General features: G+C 39.3%; 1 protein-coding gene across 2 annotated transcripts in view; it reads right to left on the reverse strand.

Moving 5' to 3' along the window:
* The window catches only part of VAMP7 (vesicle associated membrane protein 7), a 65,454-nt gene extending 40,708 nt beyond the window's left edge, over positions 1-24,746 (reverse strand). The window contains exons 1-4 of one of the 2 annotated variants that reach the window (XM_022566281.2): positions 24,498-24,629; positions 9,798-9,952; positions 4,233-4,290; positions 2,107-2,244 (exon numbers count right to left, since the gene is read on the reverse strand). In XM_022566281.2, coding sequence (XP_022421989.1) covers positions 2,107-2,244; positions 4,233-4,290; positions 9,798-9,943 — 342 coding nt within the window. In that variant the 5' untranslated portion in view covers positions 9,944-9,952; positions 24,498-24,629. Of the gene's footprint in view, positions 1-2,106; positions 2,245-4,232; positions 4,291-9,797; positions 9,953-24,497 lie in introns of both variants that reach the window. The other variant, XM_089903924.1, reaches the window with a different exon arrangement.
* Between the last annotated feature and the right edge of the window lie 357 nt (positions 24,747-25,103).

The following is a 25,103-nucleotide window of genomic DNA, read 5'->3' on the forward strand; positions in this document are numbered from 1 at the left end:
CAGGGCCAGGTCCTGGCATTAATACGCTAGAGGGAAGATTCTAAAATGGTGCTTGCGAGCTCCATTAGTAAAGGATGGTAGAACAAGCTCCCAAAAAAGGTTGCCACCAGTGTCTATGTCCCCAGAGTGAGCTCCAGGTGCCTCCTGCCTCTCCAGGAGACTCTCCAAGATCAGCAGGTGGGTCTGATCCAGGCTCCTTTCAAATTACTGCTTCTGCTCTGGTTTCCAGAGCATGTGAGATTTTATACATGCCCTTTAAGAGTGGAGTCTATTTCCCACAGCCCTCTGGCACTCCTGAAATTAAGTCCCGCTGGCCTTTGAAGCCAAATGTTCTGGGAGCTCATCTTCCCAATGGAGGACCCCAGGGCTGGGGAGCCTCATGTGGGGCTTGGACACCTCGCTCCTTGGGGAGAACCTCTGCAATTGTAATTATCCATTTGTGGGTCACCCACCCAGAGGTATGGATCTTGATTATACTGTGTCTCTGCCCCTCTGTCTTACTGTGGTTCCTTCTTTATATCTTCAGTTGTATAAGATCTTTTCTACTAGTCTTCTGTTCTTTCTCATCAATAGTTGCTCTGTAAATAGTTGTAATAGTTGTAATTTTGGAGTGCCCATGGAAGGAGGTGAGCTCAGGGTCTTCCTATTCCACCATCTTGGCCACCAACCTGACCCTATTTACTTTCAAATGGGCACTGGTATATATTTTGCTGGTGATGTTTTACATAGCTTCACATATATGAATGTTTCCTAGTGGAAGTATGAAACAAACCAACTGATTGAATAATAAAGATTTATAACTATTTAAAGGAACTTCATCCCTACAGGATGCATATTTAGAAGTGTAATCCTCAAAAAGGGTATTAAAAAGGAGAAGTGAAAAGGAACGTATTCAATTACAGTAAGTCTCTTTTTCTCATTCACGACACCATCACAGATAAAACTTATGTCTTTGCACTCAAATAGTTTCATGGATAAAAGGTAACTAAGCATTTTTTTAAGGTCTCCACATCCTTAGTCATCAGGGAAATGCAAATTAAGACCACAATGAGATATCATTACACACCCACAAGGACGAATTACATTAAAAATACAGACCATAACAAGTGTTGGCAAGTATGCAGAAACACTGCAAGTGCTAGTGGGAATATAAATGGTACAACCACTTTGGAAAAACGTTTGACAATTCATTATAAAATTAAACATCATTCACCATATGACCCAGCAATTCCATTCCTAGGTATTTACCAAGGAGAAATAAAAACACGTCTGCACAAAGATTTGTACATGGATGTTCATAACAGCTTTGTTTGTGATAGCTGAAAACTGGAAGTAACTCAAATATCCAGCAACAGGTGAATGGAGAAACAAATTGTGGTGTATGCATACAATACTACTCAGCAAAAAAGGAAACTACTGATTTATACAACATGGATGAATATCAAAAAGCTTACACTGACAAAACAAGGAAGACACAAAAGAGTATATAATGTATGATTCCATTTATAGGAAATTCTAGAAAAAATAAAACTAATTTATGGTGACAGAAAATAGAGCAGTGGTGGCCTCAGGCAGAGTGATGGGGAGGGAACTGACTGCAAAGGGATATGAGGAATCCTTTAGGGTCATGGAGATGTTCTGTATCTTGAAAAGGGTGGTATTTCACGGGTGTATACATATGTACAACTTTACTGAGCGGATAATTAAGTATTCATACAGATGAACAGACTTTCAAATGACTGACTGAGCTGTTCAAAAATTAAATTTGCCTCGTGGGAGGGTAGAGGTTAATGTATAGGTTAAGAGGCCATTTGGCATGTTGAGTGGATTTACACATTAAATGGGTAGTTGAAGTAGATGATCTTTGATCTCTTTCCCAACCCTGAGATACTCTGAGCACCATTTATAGAGAATATCACCAATTATTCACTTTCCATCCTAAAATGGCCCCTGTATATATTTTTTTAATCAGGGAAGTTTTACTATCTTGGCATATAATAACACAATCAGAAAAATACACTGCAGGTCAGAGTCCCCTATATTCACGGTGCTTTAAGGTAAAAAAGAAGATATGAATCAAATACTATATCCTGAGAAAGATCTTACCAGCTGTGCAGCCAAGACACTTGAGAACTCACTATTCATGGCATATGGGAGCGCTGTTTGTGCTCTTGAACCATATGTAGTCTGGAACCTCTTTTTTATCTCATTCAGAAAATTAAAGGCTCTGGAACGCTCAAAATCCTGAAAGGAGATCAACACAGAGTTTACATTACAGTAAACAAAGACGATATGGATGATTAACAACAACCAGAAGAACAGCTAACATTTACTAACAATGATTCTATGAGGAGGAACTGACCTCATTTTACTAATAAAGAAACAAAAGCTCTGAAAAGGTAACTAACTTGCCAAAGGTGAAACAACTAGTAAATGAAAGAGCTGAGAGTCTAATCCAAATATGTTTGATTACTGCCAACTAAGATAACAGTACCTAGGTTAGCTTCTTGAGAGCAGGAATTGGGTTTTACTCCATCTATATCTTTCACAGGATCTATCAGAAAGCGCAGCACAAGAAGATGCTTAAGAAATCCATAATAGTACAGTCTTTCACATACAAAGATAACACTATTGACATAAAGTTTGAATTGATTTTTTTCAATACTGGTGGTACATTTGAAAAGATCAAGGGATGTACTCTTATCTAGTCCCAGTCAAAAAGTGTGTGTGTGTGTGTGTGTGTGTGTGTAACATATATACAAAAATATAATTATAGCTCAAGAAATATAAGACTCAACTCTGACCATCCCAAATTTAGTGATATTTCTCACCTACTCCAAGCACTTTCACATCAGTCATTTCAGATATAGCTGTATTTTAAAAATAATTTTAGAAAATACTGTGAAATCAGGGAATATAAATCATTGTGATGATCACTGTGGTTGACACTCATCTCCATTTCACCTAAGATGATTAGTCTAAGCCAAGAGTTCTTAAAGTGTGGTCAATGGTCCAAATTCAAGGAGCTGATGTACTTGGATAGAAAAAAAATCTCATCATTATTTTCACCAATCTTTAACTCAAATTTCAATTGTGAATGTGGTAACAAACCGGAGAAGTATTTAACAGTACCTGTGACTTTGTCACCAAGAGAAGTCTTTTTTTCATATACCATCAGTTATAAACATCTCTCAAAATATTATTTATACTCATCACCACATCAAAATAATTTTTATTTATTAGACCCATGAGTAGAACTTGTTATTTAATGAATTCATAAAGAAGCATATATATTACTATATCAATATTTAAAATATTTTGAATACTGTATTTCAATATAATTGGTTTTGTTTATAATCACACATTTAAAAAAATTCTGGGAGGGGCCCATGAGTGCCAAAGGGGTCTGTGACACAATAAACGTAAGAACCCTGACCTATGGCAATCATGCCAATTCCATGCCTCTTGTCAGTGATCAATTTAGAAATAAATACGTAACCTAGTCCTAGCCAATAAGTCATGAAAAGAAGTCTACTTTGAAAGTGCGGGGAGGGGAGGGTGTGCATCTGGGAAGTTTCCTCATTCATACAGTAAGAGACTTGAGAAGACATAGTCCGTCTTTTTTGGACACAAATAAATAAGCATGTGGCTCCATGCAACCATAAGGGGAATGTGTCCAGGAAGAAGCTAACACTAGGATTGCAGAGAGGAGAAAGGACCTTGATGACCACCGTTAAGTTATTGAGCATTTTCCATCTAGAAGCTACAAATACTCAAAAACAACCTACCAATGTGAACTACAGGTTTACAAAGCTGATCATAATGTATTGTGATTTTGTTTTCCCAAAGTCCCCATACATTAAAAGAAATTCACTATTGACTGGAGGAGTGAAATAATCTATTTACTATTTCAGATAAATAAATTTTGAGGGGGTCTGATACCAAAGAATCATAATTATGAACACCAATTCTCACTACACAATAAAATAAACGTAGAAATTACAAGAGGTTAAGCTAAAACTCTACAAAACCAAGTTGATTTGCATATACCCAGATATCAACTTTTATTTTGTTTTGCTGCTCTATATGATAAATACAAAGTATAGAAAAAAATTTCCAGCTACAGACATTATATTCACATCACCTTTACCCACCACAGATACAGATAATTAAGAACCGGCTCTATTAACATTACACATACTTAAATAGCAACATGTCTTCAAGTTACTTACATCATCAGTGATACAAAGATATACAATCCTGTCTTGGCAGATGTAATGAAACAAATAACTGTAGAATAAAAGATATAAAACTTACTGTGGTTATGAGTAATATCTCTTTCACTTCTATCTATGTATAAGAAATTTTAGTACTGCCAACGTGACCATATTATTTATAGATACTGTCTATTCTCCCTCTCCCCTATATACATGTTCCTCTGAAGTCAAACTGATAGAAATAAATAAGAAATTAAAACAAGCTACATAGTGCAATGTTATGCACATTACCCATTAAAATAATAACTGCAAAAGCATAATTGGACTTTTTTTTTTTTGGCTGTGCCACGTGCCTTGCAGGATCTTAGTTCCCTAACAGGGATTGAACCTGGGCCCTGGCAGTGAAAGCGCCAAGTGCTAACCACTGGACCGCCAGGGAATTCCCAGATACTTAAGGTTTGAACAAGAGATGACATCTGAGGGACACGTAATTAAGAATAACCCCCAAATGGGCCATACAGTCTTCTTTGCCTTCTCCTAAGATTTCATAGCAAACACTTTTTCTACTGAATACTCAACAGTAACATTTATTTGGCATCTACTTTGAACTAGTTACTGGGCTAGGTGCTGAGGATACAAATAAGCAAAACCATCAGTCCCTGCCTTTACAGAGATGAAAGTGCAGGCAATTGTGGAACAACATAGTAAGCAGGATGATAAGGAGTTAAGGGTAGTACATGGTGCTGTGAGGACATAGAGGTGACACCTAACAGAGTTTGTCAAAGGGTAACAGTTAAACATCCTGGAGCAAGTGATGCCTGAGCTGAGACCTGAAGACTAAGTAAGAGATGGCAAAAAGAACAAGCAAGAGTGTTCCAGAGTGAGAGACCAACAAGCTTAAGGGCTTTGAAATAAAAGAGCAAATACTGGGTTTAAAAGTAAAATTAGTTAATATGACTAGAGCAGTTGTCCCCAACCTTTTCGGCACCAGGGACCAGTTTCGTGGAAGACAATTTTTCCACGGGCGGGGAAGGGGTGATGGTTCAGGCGGTCATGCGAGCGATTGGGAGGATGGTTTAGGTGGTAATGAATGTGAGCGAGCAATAGTTCAAGCAGTAATGCGAGTGATGGGAGTGATGGGGAGCAACAGATGATGTTTTGCTTGGTCACACGCCACTCACCTCCTGCTGCATGGCCCGGTTCCTAACAGGCCTTGGACCACCACCGGTCCACAGCCTGGGGCTTGAGGACCCCTGGACTAGAGTATAGAATGTAAGGAAAAAATAAACTGCTTACACAAATGAGGTTGTAAGTAAGCAAATATCATGCTGTATAAGACTTTCAAACCTCACTATGCATTATCCTAAGAACAATGAACAAGCATCAAAGGGTTTTAGCCTGGGAGTGTGATCAGATTTGCCATATAAAAGGATGCTTAGGCTAAAGTGTGGAGAACTGACCGAAAGGAGGACCAGACAGACTATTGAAGTAGAACAGTGAGAGAAACAAACTAAAGTACTATGGGCAGTGAAGAAGAAGGGACTGAGAAGAAATAATAGAACTTGATGACTGGCTACTGGGGGTGAGGCAGAGGGATAAGTCTATTTTGCTTCCCAGATTTCTACCCTGGGCAAGTAGATAGACAAGAATACTTGTTGAATTGTATTATTAATGTTCACATAGAGGCTTGATATGAATTACAAGGAGGTATGGGAACTCAGGCAAAATGTCTTCCTCCACCACTGAAATTGTTGACATCAACTCCACCAATGATTTCCACACTGCATATTCAGTGGCTCTCTCTGACACATTTGATAGTGCTGATCACTTCCTTCCTCTAGAAAGTGTTTTCTCTCCACTAGATTTCTTAACACCAGGCTTGCCTGGTTTATATGGTAGTCTCTTTCGCTCTCTGTTGATGTCTTGCAGCATCCGGAGCCCCCTGCTTTTCTCACACACATTTTCCTGGAGGGTGGCATCCACTCTCTTGTTTTGCTGTCGATATCTGTTTTCAGCTACTACAATCATAATGATTCCCAAATCTAAATCTGACCTATCTCCTGAGCTCCAGGCCTGCATACGGAACTGTCTATTAGACATATCCAACAGGAGTACCATAGACAACTTAAACACTACAGGTGCGAAAATGAAAGTCATCATTTTCCCCACAAAATTTGCTTCTCCTAAACCACACTTGGGAGTACGTTGGTGCAAAGACCACAGGAGGTAATGAGATATGGTCCTTGCCATCAAGGAGCCTATAGTCAGAGGACAGAGACAAAAAATAAAGATAGCAATTATAACACTGCTTCATAAGTGTTACAATATGAATAAGCACAGGATGCTATGGAGATACACAAAAAGGGGGCACCTGGCCCAGTCTTGGAATTCAGGGGTTTCCAGAAGAGGAAACGTATAAGCTCAGGAAGACAAACTCAGATTTTTAAAAAGTAATAGCTATTGCAAAGGCTAGGAAGAGAGAAAGAACCCAACACTGAAATGCACATAGCTGAGTATGGCTGGAGAACAAAACTGAGGGCTCAAGTAAAGAGAGATAAGGCCAGAGAAGGGAGCAGGGGCAGATCTTGAAGAATCTTTCAAGTAGTGTTAAGGAACTTTACCCTGAGTACCTGCTGAAGGAAGGGACATGATCAGAACTGCCCTTTAATCAGAAGGATTAAAGTGACAATTAAGAAAGTATTTCATTTGGAACCTGTAAAATGAGCAAAAATTTACCGGGGGCCTAGGAATGGAAGGACATTCCAAGACACAAAATCATGAAAAAAGTATACCAAAGCTTGAAATAACATAGATAGGTCAGGTAATGACAAAGATTTCTATAGAGATAAGGAAAGAAAAGTCAGGAATAGACAAAATTGTGAAGGCTGAGTTTGGGCTTTATTCTAAAAGCAATGGGTTTTAAGCAAGAAAGTATAATCATAGGAATGTGAAATACAGATTTAAGGAGGGATCAACTAGAAGCAGAAAAACCAGCTAGGAGGAGGTTATTAGAAATGCGAAACAATGAATGCCTGAACAGACACTATGACAAGCGAGGATAGAGGAGATTGAAATACCTCCTGGAGGAGAATGGCAAGGATTTGGTTAAGGAGTCAAATATGATTCTGAAGTTTTAGGCTTAGCCAACTGAATGACTGGTGATGCTATTAAAGAAAGAAAGAAATAGCAAAAGGAAGGTCAGATTTCAGGGAGAAATGATTTTCATACAGTAAAATGTACTTTTTTCTGTTGGTGTACAGTAATAAAAGATATTTTATTCCCAAGCTGATTGGGATGATGGAACATGATTATAGGAAAGAAACTAAGGCAGAAGGTTAAAAAGAAAAGACAACTCAGTGATAGAGACTTACTCCAAAGGATACCGGGTAGGACTGGGTCAGGATGCTGGTGGAAAGACACAGCAGATGGATAACATCACTTTCTTGCGCTATAACCACATTTTCATTGGATTACATAGTCTAGCTTCTCTTGTAGCTATAGATATGGCTAGTGACTACGTTCTGCCTGATAAAATATGAGTGGAAGAAACATGCCCTACTTCCCAGCCTTGCCTCTACAAAGATGACATGTGCTTTCCCTGAGCACTTTCCTGGGAACTGACTAGAAACACGATCGTTGAGCCCAATAAATTTTTGAAGAAACCCTAAAGCCATACTCACAAGAAACTGAGGTCATTTAACCCAGAGGTAACTTCTTAGTCCCTAAACTACACCAGGAAGTAACAGACTACAAAACCTATACAGTTCCCAAAGATGACACACTAACACCCATTCTGGATGTGGCCAGAGAGGATAATGGACCAGGAAGAGCCTCCTGGAGAAGAAAGGGAGAAAAGATGAAGAATTTCTTCCAAGAAAGCAGAACCACTAACACTCCCAGGTCAGAATAAGAGTCTCTGAAATTGCTGTGGAGTAGTTATTTGAATATTGCTAAGAAGCAGTGACATCTATGTGTTTCTTGTTCTTCCCTTTTCTAAATCGAGGTTTACAACTTCCACTTGGTGATGCTGTTCTTATTCCACCAATGTCTATTGGGTTGGTCTGATGAAACAGGGAGATCATATGACTTGTCTTTTAGTTTGTTGTTAATGGGCCACAGGAGCCACTCCTGGGCGTGATGGAGAGGACTGCGTATCACTCGGACTGTCTGGACCTGGAGCTGGACACAGCGATCAGATGAGTCTTTGGGGCCACCTCCTGCAGAGAGGAGGTATGCTCCATGTTTGGGAAGAAGAGTACATCCTAATATTTTGGTGGCCCAGAAGAGTAGACTGGAAGATTGCAAGTTGTCTCCTGATGTCCTATAACTTCCTCCAGAGTAACAGAGTTTTAGCTGAGCATATGGCTGCACAGCTAGAGATGACAAATTCTAGTCTCCACTCCAGCTAGGTTAGCTACATAACTATGCAGTCAACAATAAACTGTCAGGCCACTTCTGGGCTTTGCCTTTTAAAATACTGGGCAAGCACAGGGAAGTAACAAGAACTGAAGAAGCTGCCTTGGCCAGAGTTGGAAGGCACTAATTAAAAATGGCAGAGCCACCCCACCAGTCCCGAAGTACTCATCTCTGGGCTATCTCATAAATTAATACTGTATTTTGGGTTCTCTCTCTTACAGCAGCTTGGACTAGATCCTAAATTATACAAGGAGTTGGCCCTGGAAACCAATAAGGACCTCCTTCTGAGATAGGGTCTAAGGAAATTAGGATGAGTTAGGTAACAAAAGATTGTTAAGTACTGAGGAGGAAGGTTGAGGCACTTTTTATGATTACTAAGATTTCCCACCTATGCCCCCTCCAATTCATTCTCCAACCAGCCACGACAGTGATCTTTCTAAAGCAAAAGCTTACCAAGTCACACCCCAGCTGAAAACTTTCAATGCCTTCCCATTGCCCATACGGTAAAGTACAACCCCGTAACATGGCCTATGAGGCCCTACAGGACTTCTCTTCTGTCGGTCTCTCTAGCTTTATTTTCACCATGTTGGGCACCAGTCACAGACAAACACCTGCAGTTCACTAAATATGCCTCCATACTTCTCTACCAGCTGTTCCTTCTACCTGGAATACCATCCCCCTGTCCACTAGCTTCTACCCTCTACTGTGATTACCTATGGATTTGACTGTCTCCTTCATTAAACTATAACCTCCATGAGGGCAAATACTGAGTGATTTCTTGTATCCCCAGCACCAAGCAAAGCGTCTGGCGATAGTCAAGTGCTCAGTAAATATTTACAGAAAGAATGAAAGAAAAAAATATTCTTCTTCTTAACTACATCAAGTTTCACATGTACTAGAGCTCTATAGCAAAGTCACTTTTACATCTAACATTTCCATATCTTTCTTTAAAATATTAATATCACTTTGATGACAGAATAAAATAATTTTTAGTTAAATTTAAAATTAATAGAACCAGACATTTTCTAAGCTGGTAAAGATTATTGTTCTGTCAGCTTATTCATATTATCTACTGAGAAGCTTGCTTTTCTAGTTTTCTACTTTTCTGATTATAATAATATAATTCACTTCTTTCACCCGCTGCCCACACAGAGCAGAACTCACTTGCCGTGTGAGTACGTTAGCTTGTTATTTTCAGAAGGTATCTTAGCCAGAATCTGCTCTGTCACCTCCAGGAAGTTGCCTCCACACCAAGCATGTTTGGCAAGGATAGTGGTTCCCCTGGCAACAACAGCGAAAAGAATGGCCATGGTTTCAATCTATCAAAAGGAAAAAAGACACATAAGACTTAGAATATTTCTTTGACATAATCTTTCAAAAGTAACTTACTATCATTATCAACATCCATCTGGAGACAGTATTGACCAAGGCACTGTAACATTAAACAGAACAGACTTAACAACAGACTTAACAAAATCACAGTCTTCTACAAACTTATAATCTAAACCACACTGATATGCATTCATATTTAGAGAAAAACCAAATGCATACACATATTTTTATGTGTGTGTGTATATACAATGTAATGTATATGTGATACACGCATACATACACATACATTACACTGATACATGGGTTGCATTTACAAATTACACAGCACAAACTGTTATCATCCTCTGAAAAGCAATGACCATAGATGGCAAAGGGACATAAAAATGTCTTCATCCTTTAATAAAGTAATCCCATCCTGAAAATTTATCCTAGGGAAATAGTTCAACAGCAGTTAGATTCTATATTCACTAATATACCTATTAACAATAATAATAGCCCATATTTATTAAGCACTTACTATGCACCAGGCACCATTTTAAACACTTAATTTAATCCTTACATCAATGAAATTAATACACTATCATGATACTTACATTAAAACGAGGAAAATGAAATATAAATGACTTAAATAATTTGTCCAGAATTACAGAGCTAGTAAGTGGTAAAAGATGGGATTTAAACCCAGGCAGTATGGTTCTAGAACTCACAATTTTATCCCTATACTATATTCTGCCTGTCCTATGAAGGCATTATCCATCACAGAAATAAACTGAAAATAACCCGAATCTTCTGCAAGAGAGGAATGGTTCTATAAATTATGGTAAGATCCTTTATAAACAAAATATTTCTAAAACAATACAGAATGAGTTTAAGATTACAGTAATACCTTGGAGGTATTGCAAGTTCAGTTCCAGACCACCGCAATAAAGCAAATATCACAATAAAACAAGTAACGTGAATTTTTTGGTTTCCCAGTGCATATAAAAGTTATGTTTACACTATGCTGTAGTCTATTAAGTGTGCAATAGCATTATACCTAAAAAAACACAATGTACATGTCTTAATTTTAAAAAACTTAATTGCTAAAAAATGCTAACCATCATCTGAGCCTTCAGGGAGTCACAGCAGTAACACCAGAGATCACTGATCACAGATCACCATAACAAACATACTGAAAAAGTTTGAAATCTTGCAAGAATTATTAAAATGTGACACAGAGACATGAAGTACGCAAAATACTGTTGGAAAAATGGCACTGACAGACTTGTTCAATGCAGGGTTGCTACAAACCTTTGATTTGTTAAAAAAACAAAAACAACAACAAAAAACCCCAGCAATATCCGTGAAGCACAATAAAGCAAAGTGCAATAAGAAGAGGTATGCCTGTATTTTCCTCGTGTTTATGAATTTGTACTAATTTTTTCCCCACAGAATAGCCTGGTTTCTCTTATTTAATGGCATGAACTTATAAAAGAGATGAACAAATATCTTCCTATTCTTCAACTAACTCTTCAACCTAATGTTATTTGTTAACATGTTCAGTTTCATCCAATAAGCCAGAGTCATCTTGGGTGGCAAAGTGAGAGTCACTTATTAAAAATTCAAATCCTTGGTATAATTCCCTGAAATTCTGATTCAGTAGGCCTGAGGTGGGGCCCTGGAATATATACTTAAGAGCCAAGCCTGTCTGGATGCAGGTGATTCACATGACGTTTTGTGAAACACAGCAACTATAAAATGCTTGAGGTCAGGGAATCCACTGATTCCCTCTTGGAATGCCTTTGGTATGAAGGACAGCATACAGAACAGAAATGCTCATGTGTCTCTTGAGCTGAACTCCTCTTGGAGTCTCTTCATTGCACTCTCTAAATGAAGTTGTTTCGCAGGGTTGTGTCCTCAGCCATCTTCTTTCTGGATTTCTCCACACACATATGTAGTAGCATGTTATAATTTCCAAATGACTTTCTCATACACTATATCCCTTGAACCTAAAAGCCTCAACTGACCATGTAACATGCTCCAGGTACTGTTCCATTTCTTAAAATTATCATCTACACATTATCTCTGCTTCTCTATCTTCTTTAAATTCTTCTCTTCTATAATCTGGCTTTTCCCCTCAACACTCCACAAAACCATGCTTGTCAAGATCACCAACAGCCTCTACATTGCAAACTTCTGTGGTCATTTCTCTATTCTAACCTTACTTGACCTGTCAGAAATAGTCAACACATCTGAATAACCCTCCTTCTGGGAACACTCCTAAATGTCTGGCTGTTCCTTCTGTCTTCTTGCTGAATCCTTCTCCTCTAGCTGACCTCTAAATGTTGACTTTCCATGGGTACTGGTTCTGCACTCTCTTATCCTAGATGAGCTCATCTAGACCTGCCATTTTAAACATGCTTTATTTGCTGAAGATACACTGCATACAGAAAAAACCAAAGGCACAACCAAAGTTGAGGGAAAAACCAAAGACAAGGCATACCAAATAGTTGAGGGAAAGGTAGATGAATAGAGACCCACAAAGAAGATGGAGGAGGACCAACCAGGAAAGTGAAAGGAAAGCCAGAAGAGTATGGTGGCCTTGAAGCCAAAGGAAAAGAAACCTTGAAGAAGGAACAAGTGTCACCTCCCAGCTCTGTTCACTGATACACAGTATTAAGACTATAAAACAGTCACTGAAATTTTATAAGGAAGTAGGTCATTGGTAAGGGTCAAAGAGACATGCAGTGGAGTGGGAAAAAAACACAAAGAGAAACAGAGATGAGAAATCATATGGTCCCTGAGACAAAGAGATGAAAAGGTAGCAGCCTCAGTCCTTTAGCAGCTTCAAGAAGAAAACTGAGTTTAGCAACAATACAAAAAGATCTAGTGTGCTAGCGGACCATAAGTTCGTTATGAAGTGTTATGATGTAATTGCTTAAAATGCTTATGTAATCTTAAATTACATTAAGAAACAGGGTGTCTTGATCTCTTTAAGTACTATTGCCATTATACTCTGCGCTATTTAGAACACATGTGTAATACTGAGTTCAATTCTAGGTACAGTATTCTAAGACTGGACAGAAGGGCAAAGTATGGTGAGAGACCTGGAGATTGTATCACTTGAAGAATGGCTAGAGGAACTAGAACTATTACACATGAAAAAGACAGCAATCTTCAAGTTTATATAAAGTATAGTCACCTAGAAGAGGGAGGACATTATTTGGAATATAACTAGGAACAGTGAATATAAGTTATAAGGATAGCTATGTAAGTTATGCATAGCAGTGTTTTATTCAATAAAAGCAGTCCTCAATTTTAAAAATGCCTATTAAACATTGGGTACATCACATCCGAAACTTTACTTTCCTCTCAGATGTCACTAATAAACATTTCTTGAGGGAACCTTCAAGATGGCACAGGAGTAAGATGTGAAAATCACCTTCCTCCCCACAAATATATCAAAAATACATCTACATGTGGAACAACTCCTACAGAACACCTACTGAACACTGGCAGAAGACCTCAGACTTCCCAAAAGGCAAGAAAATCCCCATGTAGCTGGGTAGGGCAAAAGAAAAAGGAAAAAACAGAGACAAAAGAATAGGGATGGGACCTGCACCTCTGGGAGGGAGCTGTGAAGGAGGAAAAGTTTCCACACCCTAGGAAGCCCCCTTCACTGGTGGAGATGGGTGGGGGAAGCTTCAGAGCCACGGAGGAGAGCGCAGCAACAGGGGTGCAGAGGGCAAAGCGGAGAGATTCCTGCACAGAGGATCGGTGCCGACCAGCCTCACCAGCCTGAGACGCTTGTCTGCTCACCCACTGGGGTGGGTGGGGGCTGGGAGCTGACTGGACCTGCCTAAGAGGCAAGAGACCACTGTTTTGGGGTGCGCAAGGAGAGGGGATTCAGAGTACCGCCTAAACGAGCTCCAGAGATGGGCGCAAGCCATGGCTATCAGCTCGGACACCAGAGACGGGCATGAGATGCTAAGGCTGCTACTGCTGCCGCCAAGAAGCCTGTGTGCAAGCACAGGTCACTATCCACACCTCCCCTCCCGGGAACCTGTGCAGCCCACCACTGCCAGGGTCCCGAGATCCAGGGACAACTTCCCTGGGAGAACACACGGCGTGCCTCAGGCTGTTGCAACGTCATACTGGCCTCTGCCTCCACAGGCTTGCCCCACATTCCGTAACCTTCCCTCCCCCCACTGGCCTGAGTGAGCCACAGTCCCCTAATGAGCTGCTGCTTTAACCCCGTCCTGTCTGGAAAGGAACAGATGCCTGAGGACGACCTACATGCAGAGGCGGGGCCAAACCCAAAGCTGAACCCCAGGAGCTGTGCGAACAAAGAAGAGAAAGGGAAATTTCTCCCAGCAGCCTCAGGAGCAGCAGATTAAATCTCCACAATCAACTCGATGTACCCTGCATCTGTGGAATACCTGAATAGAAAATGAATCATCTCAAAGTTGAGGCAGTGGACTTTGGGAGTAACTGACTTGGGGGTCTGCTGTCTGGAACTGATTTCAGATTTTTATGTTTATCTTAGTATAGTTTTTAGCACTTATTATAATTAGTGGATGTGTTTATTGGTTTGGTTGCTCTCTTCTTTTTTTCATTATTACCTTTTTATTTTAATAATTAAAATTTATTTTTATTTTAATTATTAAAAAAAAATTTTTTATTATTCTTTTTTTCTCTTTTTCTTCTGAGCCGTGTAGCTGACAGGGTTGTGGTGCTCTGGCCTGGTGTCATGCCTGAGCCTCTGAGGTGGGAGAGCTGAGTTCAGGACATTGGACCACCAGAGAACTTGTGGCCCCACGTAATATCAATCAGCGAGAGCTCTCCTAGGGATCTCCGTCTCAACGCTAAGACCCAGCTCCACCCAACAGCCAGCAAGCTCCAGTGCTGGATGCCCCATGCCAAACAACTAGCAAGACAGGAACACAACCCCACCCATTAGCAGAGGGGCTGCCTAAAGTCATACTAAGTTCACAGACACCCCAAAACACACCACTGGTTGCGTCCTGCCCACCAGAACAACAAGATCCAGCCCCGCCCACCAGAAAACAAGCACGTGTCCCCTCCACCAGGAAGCCTACACAATCCACTGAACCAACCTTACCCACTGGGGGCACACACCAAAAACAACGGAACTACGAAACTGCAGCCTGTGAAAAGGAGAACCCCAAACACAGTAAGTTAAGCAAAATGAGAAGACAGAGAACACAGCAGATGAATAAGCAAAGTAAAAACCCACCAGACCAAACAAATGAAGAGGAAATAGGCAGTCTATCTGAAAAAGAATTCAGAGTATGATAGTAAAGATCCAAAATCTTGAAAACAGAATGGAGAAAATACAAGATATTTAACAAGGGCCTAGAAGAACTAAAAAGCAAACAAACTATGATGAACAACACAATAAATGAAATTAAAAATTCTCTAGAAGGATTCAACAGAAGAATAACAGAAGAACAGATAAGTGACCTGGAAGATAAAATAGTGGAAATAACTACTACAGAGCAGAATAAAGAAAAAAGAATGAAAAAAAGTGAGAACAGTCTCAGAGACTGCTGGGACAACATTAACCACACCAAGACACAAATTATAGGGGTCCCCAGAAGGAGAAGAGAAAAAGAAAGGGGCTGAAAAAATATTTAAAGAGATTACAGTTGAAAACTTCCATAACATGTGAAAGGAAATAGTCAATCAAGACCAGAAAGCACAGAGAGTCCCATACAGGATAAATCCAAGGAGAAACACATCAAGACAGATATTAATCCAACTATCAAAAATTAAATACAAAGAAAAAATATTAAAAGCAGCAAGGAAAAAGCAACAAATAACACACAAGGGAATCCTCATAAGGTTAACAGCTGATCTTTCAGCAGAGACTCTGCAAGCCAGAGGGAGTGGCAGGACATATTTAAAGTGATGAAAGTGAAAAACCTACAACCAAGATTACTCTACCCAGCAAGGATCTCATTCAGATTAGACAGAGAAATCAAAAGCTTTACAGACACACAAATTTAAGAGAATTCAGTACCACCAAACCAACTTTACAACAAATGCTACAGGAACTTCTCTAGGCAGGAAACACAAGAGAAGGAAAAGACCTACAAAAACAAACCCAAAACAATTAAGAAAATGGTAATAGGAACATACGTATCAATAATTATCTTAAATGTAAATGGATTAAATGCTTCAACCAAAAGACATACACTGGCTGAATGGATACAAAAACAAGACCCGTATATATGCTGTATACAAGAGACCCACTTCAGACCTAGGGACACATACAGACTGAAAGTGAGGGGATGGAAAAAGATATTCCATGCAAATGGAAATCAAAAGAAAGCTGAAGTAGCAATTCTCAGATCAGACAAAATTGACTTTAAAATAAAGACTAAAACAGGAGAAAAAACGGACACTACATAATGATCAAAGGATCAAACCAAGAAGAAAATATAACAATTGTAAATATTTATACACCCAACCTAGGAGCACCTCAATACATAAGGCAAATGCTAACAGCCATAAAAGGGGAAATCGACACTAACACACTATTAGTAGGGGACTTTAACACCCCACTCTCACCAATGGACAGATCATCCAAAATGAAAATAAATAAGGAAACACTAGCTTTAAATGACACATTAAACAAGACAGACTTAATTAAAATGTATAGGACATTCCATCCAAAAACAACAGAATACACTTTCTTTGCAAGTGCTCATGAAAAATTCTCCAGGATAGATCATATCTTGGTTCACAAATCAAGCCTCAGTAAATTTAAGAAGATTGAAATCATACCAAGTATCTTTTCCGACCACAACTCTATAAGACTAGATATCAATTACAGGAAAAAACTGTAAAACATACAAACACATAGAGGCTAAACAATACGTTACTAAATAACCAAGAGATCACTGAAGAAATCAAAGAGGAAATCAAAAAGTACCTAGAAACAAATAACAATGAAAATACGATGACCCAAAACCTACAGGACACAGGAAAAGCAGCTCTAAGACGGAAGTATATAGCAATATGATCCTACATCAAGAAACAAGAAAAATCTCAAATAAACAACCTAACCTTACACCTAAAGCCATTAGAGAAAGAAGAACAAAAATACCCCAAAGTTAGCAGAAGGAAAGAAATTATAAAGATCAGCTCAGAAATAAATGAAAAAGAAACGAAGGAAACAATAGCAAAGACCAATGAAATGAAAAGCTGGTTCCTTGAGAAGATAAACAAAATTGATAAACCACTAGCCAGACTCATCAAGAAAAAAAGGGAGAAGACTCAATTCGACAGAATTAGAAATGAAGAAAGAGAAGAAACAACTGACCCTGCAGAAATACAAATGATCATGCGACAACTACGAGCAACTATATGCCAATAAAACGGACAACCTGGAAGAAATGGACAAATTCTTAGAAAAGTATAACCTTCCAAGACTGAACCAGAAGAAAGAGAAAATATGAACAGACCAATCATAAGCAATGAAATAGAAACTGTGATTAAAACTCTTCAACAAACAGAAGCCCAGGACCAGGTGGCTTCACAGGTGAATTCCATCAAACATTTAGAGAAGAGCTAACACCTATCCTTCTCAAACTCTTCCAAAAAATGCAGAGGAAGGAACACTCCCAAACCATTCTACAAGGCCACCATCACCCTGATACCAAAACCAGACAAAGATGCCACAAAAAAAGAAAACTACAGGCCAATATCACTGATGAACAAAGATGCAAAAATTCTCAACAATATACTAGCAGAATCCAACAGCACATTAAAAGGATCATACACCATGATCAAGTGGGGCTTATCCCAGGAATGCAATGATTCTTCAATATACGCAAATCAATCAATGTGATACACCATATTAACAAACTGAAGGATAAAAACCATATGATAATCTCAATAGATGTAGACAAATCTTTCAACAAAATTCAACACCCATTTATGATAAAAACTCTCCAGAAAGTGGGCATAGAGGGAACCTCCCTCAAAATAATAAAGGCCATATATGACAAGCCCAGAGCCACCATCATTCTCAATGGTGAAAAACTGAAAATATTTCCTGTAAGATCAGGAATATGACAAGGGTGCCCACTCACCACTATTATTCAACATAATTTTGGAAGTTTTAGCCACGGCAATCAGAGAAGAAAAAGAAATAAATGGAATCCAAATAAGAAAAGAAAAGTAAAACTGTCACTGTTTGCAGATGACATAATACCATACATAGAGAATCCTAAAGATGCTACCAGAAAACTACTAGAACTAATCAATGAATTTGGTAAAGTAGCAGGATACAAAACTAATGCACAGAAATCTCTGGCACTCCTATACACTAATGATGAAAAATCTGAAAGGGAAATTAAGGAAACACTTCCATTTACCATTGCAACAAAAAGAATAAAGTATCTAGGAATAAACCTACCTAAGGAGACAAAAGTCCTGTATGCAGAAAACTATAAGCCACTGATTAAAGAAATTAAAGAGGATACAAACAGATGGAGAGATATAGCATGTTCTTGGATTGGAAGAGTCAACATTGTGAAAATGACTATACTATGCAAAGCAATCTACAGGTTCAATGCAATCCCCATCTAACTACCAATGGCATTTATCACAGAACTAGGACAAAAAATTTCACCATTTGTATGGAAACACAAAAGACACTGAAGAGCCAAAGTAATCTTGAGAAAGAAAAACAGAGCAGGAGGAATCAGGCTCCCTGACTTCAGACTTTACTACAAAGCTACAGTAATCAAGACAGTATGGTACTGGCACAAAAACAGAAATATAGATCAATGGAACAGGATGGAAAGCCCAGAGATAAACCCATGCACATATGGTCACCTTATCTTTGATACAGGAGGCAAGAATAGACAATGGACAAAAGACAGCCTCTTCAATAAGTGGTGCCGGGAAAACTGGAGAGCTACATGTAATAGAATGAAATTAGAACACTCCCTAACACCATCCACAAAAATAAACTCAAAATGGATTAAAGACCTAAATGTAAGTCCAGACACTATAAAACTCTTACAGGGAAATATAGGCAGAACACCTTATGACATAAATCACAGCAAGATTCTCTTTGACCCACCTCCTAGAGAAATGGAAATAAAAACAAAAATAAACAAATGGGATCTAACGAAACTCAAAAGCTTTTGCACAGCAAAGGACACCATAAACAAGACTAAAAGACAATCCTCAGAATGGGAGAAAATAGCTGCAAATGAAGCAACTGACAAAGGATTAATCTCCAAAATACACAAGCAGCTCATGCAGCTCAATATCAAAAAAAAACAAACAGCCCAATCCAAAAATGGGCAGAAGATCTAAATAGACATTTCTCCAAAGATATACAGATTGCCAACAAACACATGAAAGGATGATCAACATCACTAATCATTAGAGAAATGCAAATGAAAACTACAATGAGGTATCACCTCACACCAGTCAGCATGGCCATCATCAAAAATCTACAAACAATAAATGCTGGAGAGGGTGTGGAGAAAACGGAATCCTCTTGCACTGTTGGTGGCAATGTAAATTGATACAGCCACTATGGAGAACAGTATGGAACTTCCTTTAAAAAACTACAAATAGAACTACCATATGCCCCAGCAATCCCACTACTGGGCATATACCCTGAGAAAACCATAATTCAAAGAGTCATGTACCACAGTGTTCACTGCAGCACTATTTACAATAGCCAGGAGATGGAAGCAACCTAAAGTGTCCATCAACGGATGAATGGATAAAGAAGATGTGGCACATATATACAATGGAATATTACTCAGCCATAAAAAGAAACTAAATTGAGTTATTTGTAGTGAGGTGGATGGACCTAGAGTCTGTCATACAGAGTGAAGTAAGTCAGAAAGAGAAAAACAAATACTGTATGCTAACACATATATATAGAATCTTAAAAAAAAATGGTTCTGAAGAACCTAGAGGCAGGACAGGAATAAAGACACAGACATAGAGAATGGATTTGAAGTCACAGGGAGGGGGAAGGGTAAGCTGGGATGAAGTGGGAGAGTAGCACTGACATATATACACCCCCAAATGTAAAACAGATAGCTAGTGGGAAGCAGCTGCATCGCACAGGGAGATCAGCTCGGTGCTTTGTGACCACCTAGAGCGGTGGGATAGGGAGGGTGGGAGGGAGGATGCAAGAGGGAGGGGATATGGGGATATATGTATACATATAGCTGATTCACTTTGTTATACAGCAGAAACTAACACAACATTGTAAAGCAATTATACTCCAATAAAGATGTTAAAAACAAATAAGCATTTCTTACTCTTTCCCATACTGCTAAAAATCACACCTGTAATCAAGTCTCACATGGGCCCACTATTATTATCTTGCAATAGAATCTGTAATGTCTTAATGAATACTGGGACAATAGAAACAACTGTGGCCAAAAGAATACTGCATTTGAAGTCCGAAAACATGGCTCTGCTAATTATTAGCAGTATGTGAATGTCCGTTAAATGATAAAGTGCTATATAAGATCAGATTCAAGAAGAAAAAGAATTAAACTATAAACCAGAAAGAGAAGAAAAAAAAAGATAATGGAATATAAAAGAAAGTTGTCTTAACACTGTTCCTCCCTGTTCTCTTACTCACTCCTTGCTTGGTCCCATAGCCATCATCCCAGTTCTACTACATTCCTGCTAAGAATCCTGTATGAGTTTCCTGTGGCTGCGTGACAAAGTACCAAAAGATGCAAGGCTTAAAATAACAGAAATTTATTGCCTCATAGTTTTGGAGGCCAGAAGCTCGAATTCAAGATGTTGGCAGGTCCATCCTCCTTCTGAAATCTGTAGGGGAGAACCTCTTCTAGAATCTCTTCCTAGCTTCTGGTGGTTTGCTGGCAATCCTTGGCGTTCCTTGGCTTGTAGCTGCAGCACTTCAATCTGTGCCTCCATAGTCACATGGCATTCTCCACGTGTGTCTATGTCTTCACATGGTAGTCTCTGTGTCTCTTCCCTTCTTATAAGGACACCTACTCCTGTATGACCTCACTTTAACCTACATCTTAATTACATCTGCAAAGACCCTATTTCCAAATATGGTCCCATTCACAGATAGCAGGGGTCAGGATTCAACATCTTTTTTGAGGACACAACAAATCCCATCTTGGGAACTCACCAGTCCTCCCAAATCACTCCTACTCTCCCCTCTCCACATATTCATATCACTCCAACTTGCCTTCCTCTCTTCTCCAAAACCTCTGTCTCACATCCTTCCATAATCATATTAGAGGCCTGTCCTTAGAATGATGGGCCAGAAGAGCAACCTCCAACAGCTTAGAGTTAGAAAGACCAGTTTCTACTGCCCAGAAAGTTTTAAGGAAAGAACATTTTTGTTTCAGTTGCTGGGATTCCAAAAAAAAGATATGCTACGGGGGAATCCGAGTGAGAATTCTGAATGTAGTTTTTTATAGAGGAATTATTAGAAATTGTGGTCAAGGTCTTTAAGTCCATTAAAGGTTATATATGATGCTATTCATTGGCTTAACAACCGAAATGTCATAAGTAGCATTATTTATAGAAAAAAATGCACCCAGATTTTCAAACAGTAATCTTACAAAGGAAATTCTGGGATATATCCATTTGTAAGGGATTGCCTGCATTAAAAATATTGCTAACAAAATAGCACAGCAACAACATAAATGTCCCTCCTCAGTGGAGGCATCTTCAAATGGAAGTTGAAGATGGTTTCAGGGAACTGAGTAGGGTAAAAGGACGAGTCAGTGTTTCTCACACTCAAGTCTTTGTGTTCTGAGAAATTTTTTAATTCTGTATTTTTATTTTGATAACATTACAAATATATACGAATACCCGGATTATCTACATGTATACCATATAAATGAGTGATGGCAAACAATTCAGTGCTGCATTTGCATTACGAAGGCATAGGTGCCAAGAAATTCCCTAAAACAATGCTTAACTTTTAATGTATTGGAGGCATGTCTGGCTGCTCCTAGGCTGACACATCCTAAAATCATAATGACAATCATGACTCAAGCACTCTTGCATTCCTGTTGTGTTTTTTAATCAGTTATAAGGACAAAATTTATACTTTGCAGTAACGATTTACATCTGAAAGATATCTGCATGGAAAAAGCCTTTTATTTTTAAGAACTGAGACTTAGTTTTCTGACATTCTGAAAATGACAGTGTGGAAGAATAACTAACTCATAAATTATCTCAAGCTAAGCAAAAAATAATACTCAAAGGTGTTTGTACCAAATGGAACCCAAATGATACTATAATGTGCTATATGAATAAACACTGCGCAACTATTCAAACGGAAGAAAGAAATGGAAGAATTAACTCGTCACATAGCGCATGGCAATAGCCAATGTCAAATCAAAAGAAAGCATTTTGTATCATTATCTGTATTACTGCAAGGAAATGCATTATGTTTAATCCTTGCAACAGTTCATTAGCAGAATGTTTCACAGGAAATACATTATGGAAATTAAATTTTTTCCACCATTGTATCATGGGGCATACTATTAAATTGTCCCATTAAATTAAACGTGGGGGGCATGGAAGGTGCTCAGGAAAAAGATGGGAACTCATTTTAGGAGACAGCTATGAAACAAGAGAAGGCACAGAAGTGAGAACATGCTTGAGAAGGTAAATAAACTAGCCTGATGAGATGGAATGGTCCACATTTGGCAAATGAGAAGGTTTTGGGATAAGTCTAATGGCCATATGTAAAAAGAAGGCCTTGTATAAATTAAGTAACTTGTATTTCCTCAAATAGTTTTTCTATTTCAGTTCAACACATGTTCTAAGGCTTTACTATATGGCACCCAATATAGTAAACACTGGAGGTATGAAGACCAGCAAGAAAGGACATCTATACTCAAGGAAACCATAGTAAAATATGGAAGACAGACATAAACAAATAAATGCAATAAACTTTAAGGGTGAATAATCTAAGAATGCACCCAATTGTTTAGAAGATTTCTTAAAGTTTTGTGATTATCTCATCTTGGATGAAGAAAAAAAAATGCAGGTGTCAGCCTATGTATTGGGAATTCCCTCAGTATACAATTATTTCTTCTTGGAAGAGAGGTCAAAGTGTCTGTTTTATCCTTATTAGGTTCTCAATGTCCAGCACAGTGCCTGACATATAATAATCCCTCAAATATTTAATAAACACTGAGCATGCTTTGGTTTTAAATATACTATAAATGACAGATAACTTTATATTCAGTAGGACCTGGCAAGAACAATAGTTTGATTACCAAACTATCTCCCTAAGATAAAGGAGTCGAGCTGAGAATAATCCAATCCTCAACTTTTCTTAGGGAGGAACTAAGCAGATGACAGAAAAGCCACCAATTCTGATGTAATAACCTTGGAGGAGACAGAAGAATGAAGAACAAACATTGATATGAGAGAGAAAAAGAAGAAGTGTTTATGAAAATCCTGAAGTCTGGTCACAGATCAAGACTATTCTTGTTGGTATTACAAATATTCTTTTGGGGTGATGCTCTGAGACCCAACCCAACCCTTCTAACTTTCTCAGGACAGGAGACTACCCTGTCAAGTAAAACATTTGTTCTATTTTGCATTAACCACCACCACCACCATATAACATCACCTTGATTCTTGTTTGCCCCTTCCACACACTCACAAATATGTAAGCTACTGAGAGTAGCGATCTTCTATGTCTTGTTTCCAGCTATATCCCTTGCACTTAGAAGAGTGTCTAGCACATATTAGCTGTTCAATAAACGTGTGTTAAACAAAACATATGAGTGGCTCTGCTCTCAGTCACAGCTTTTCAAAGGGAAAAAATGTCCGAAACATGACAGTATACTCCGGGATCAAGGGTGGGACAATGGAGGTACAGGTAGTTGAGAGCAATTAATAAGACAAAAAGAAAAGGACTTGATAACTGATTGTTTGTGGGGGTTATGGAGGAGGGAGGTGTAAAGCATTTACTAAAGAATCTAGTACGTGGTCAGTTTGTTGAATATTGGCCAATAGTAATAAGAAGAACAACACTGTACAGGTCTGACGCTGAGGAAATAGGTCGGGGCAAAGATATAGAGCTCCTATCCGAACTGAGGAAGAGGAATTACAACACTGGGCCTTGGAGGAAGGGCACGCAGAGGGCTAGGAGCCTAGAAGTAGGAGGTTAAGCAGAAAGTGACGTCATCGAAACAAGGGCGTAGAGAGTTTTTAGAAGATTCAAGAAATCTCAAGATATTCAAATGGTACAAAGAGGTCTTGCAGAATGCAAACTGAGGGAAAGTTAACATTCTTTTTTCCTCTGTAACAACTTAAGTGACGCATTCTGACTCTTTCACTCGAGGCCCTGTTAGCGGCATAAAACGCACTTCACCAAAACTGGACCTGTCCGACAATTCGAACTGTCGACACCAGAGAAGCCCTAGTCAACCTTGCAGTGCCTCCTAATTCCACCTTCCCGTCGACACCTCTGCCCTCCCTCTGCCATCGTCTCCCCGCCTTCGGCCCAGCGCTCCCCGCTGCTTTTACCTGTCTGGACACCGTGTGAGAACTCGGGGATCGGGACAGAGTCGCGCCGGTTAGCGCGGGGTCGCCAACTGCCTGCTCCCGGAGGAGGCTGAACCGGACGCCGCCGGCTTCCGCAAAAGCGCCCCGCCCGCGCGCGGCTTCCTGGGAATATGAGCGCTCCTCCAATGGGAGCGAGAGGAGGGGAGGGGCCTGCTGCGTTCCCAACCTCCGCACTTCCCAGGAGCCGCACTGCATTCTGGGAGTGGTAGTTTCGGCTGGCCTATCGCCGATCGCCGAATCTGTCACTCGCTCCGTCAACAATTCTTGTCATAAACAACATCAAGCGCTGTTCCTTAGAGAAAGCGAGAGAATGCCCGGCCACAAAAAGTCCACCGGCGGGATAAATGAAGAGCCGAGCTTTCCCCACCGTCTCCCTGCTTAGTCTCAGCAGGTAACGTCGCTTGTTACTTCACAGACAAGATAGAATTCATCTGACAGGAATTCCCTCTACTTTCGCCACGAAATTTTTTTAACCTCCTTGGATCCCTCAGCAATCCTTTCTCCCATTCTTTTGCAATAATAAAAATGGTAATAATAATAATAAACCAACTACTCTCCTTTGATGTA

The sequence above is a fragment of the Delphinapterus leucas genome, chromosome X, assembly GCF_059928025.1.
Source record: "Delphinapterus leucas isolate spDelLeu-1000000601 "Yukka" chromosome X, BTC_Dleu_Yukka2, whole genome shotgun sequence".
NCBI classification, from domain to species: domain Eukaryota; kingdom Metazoa; phylum Chordata; class Mammalia; order Artiodactyla; family Monodontidae; genus Delphinapterus; species Delphinapterus leucas.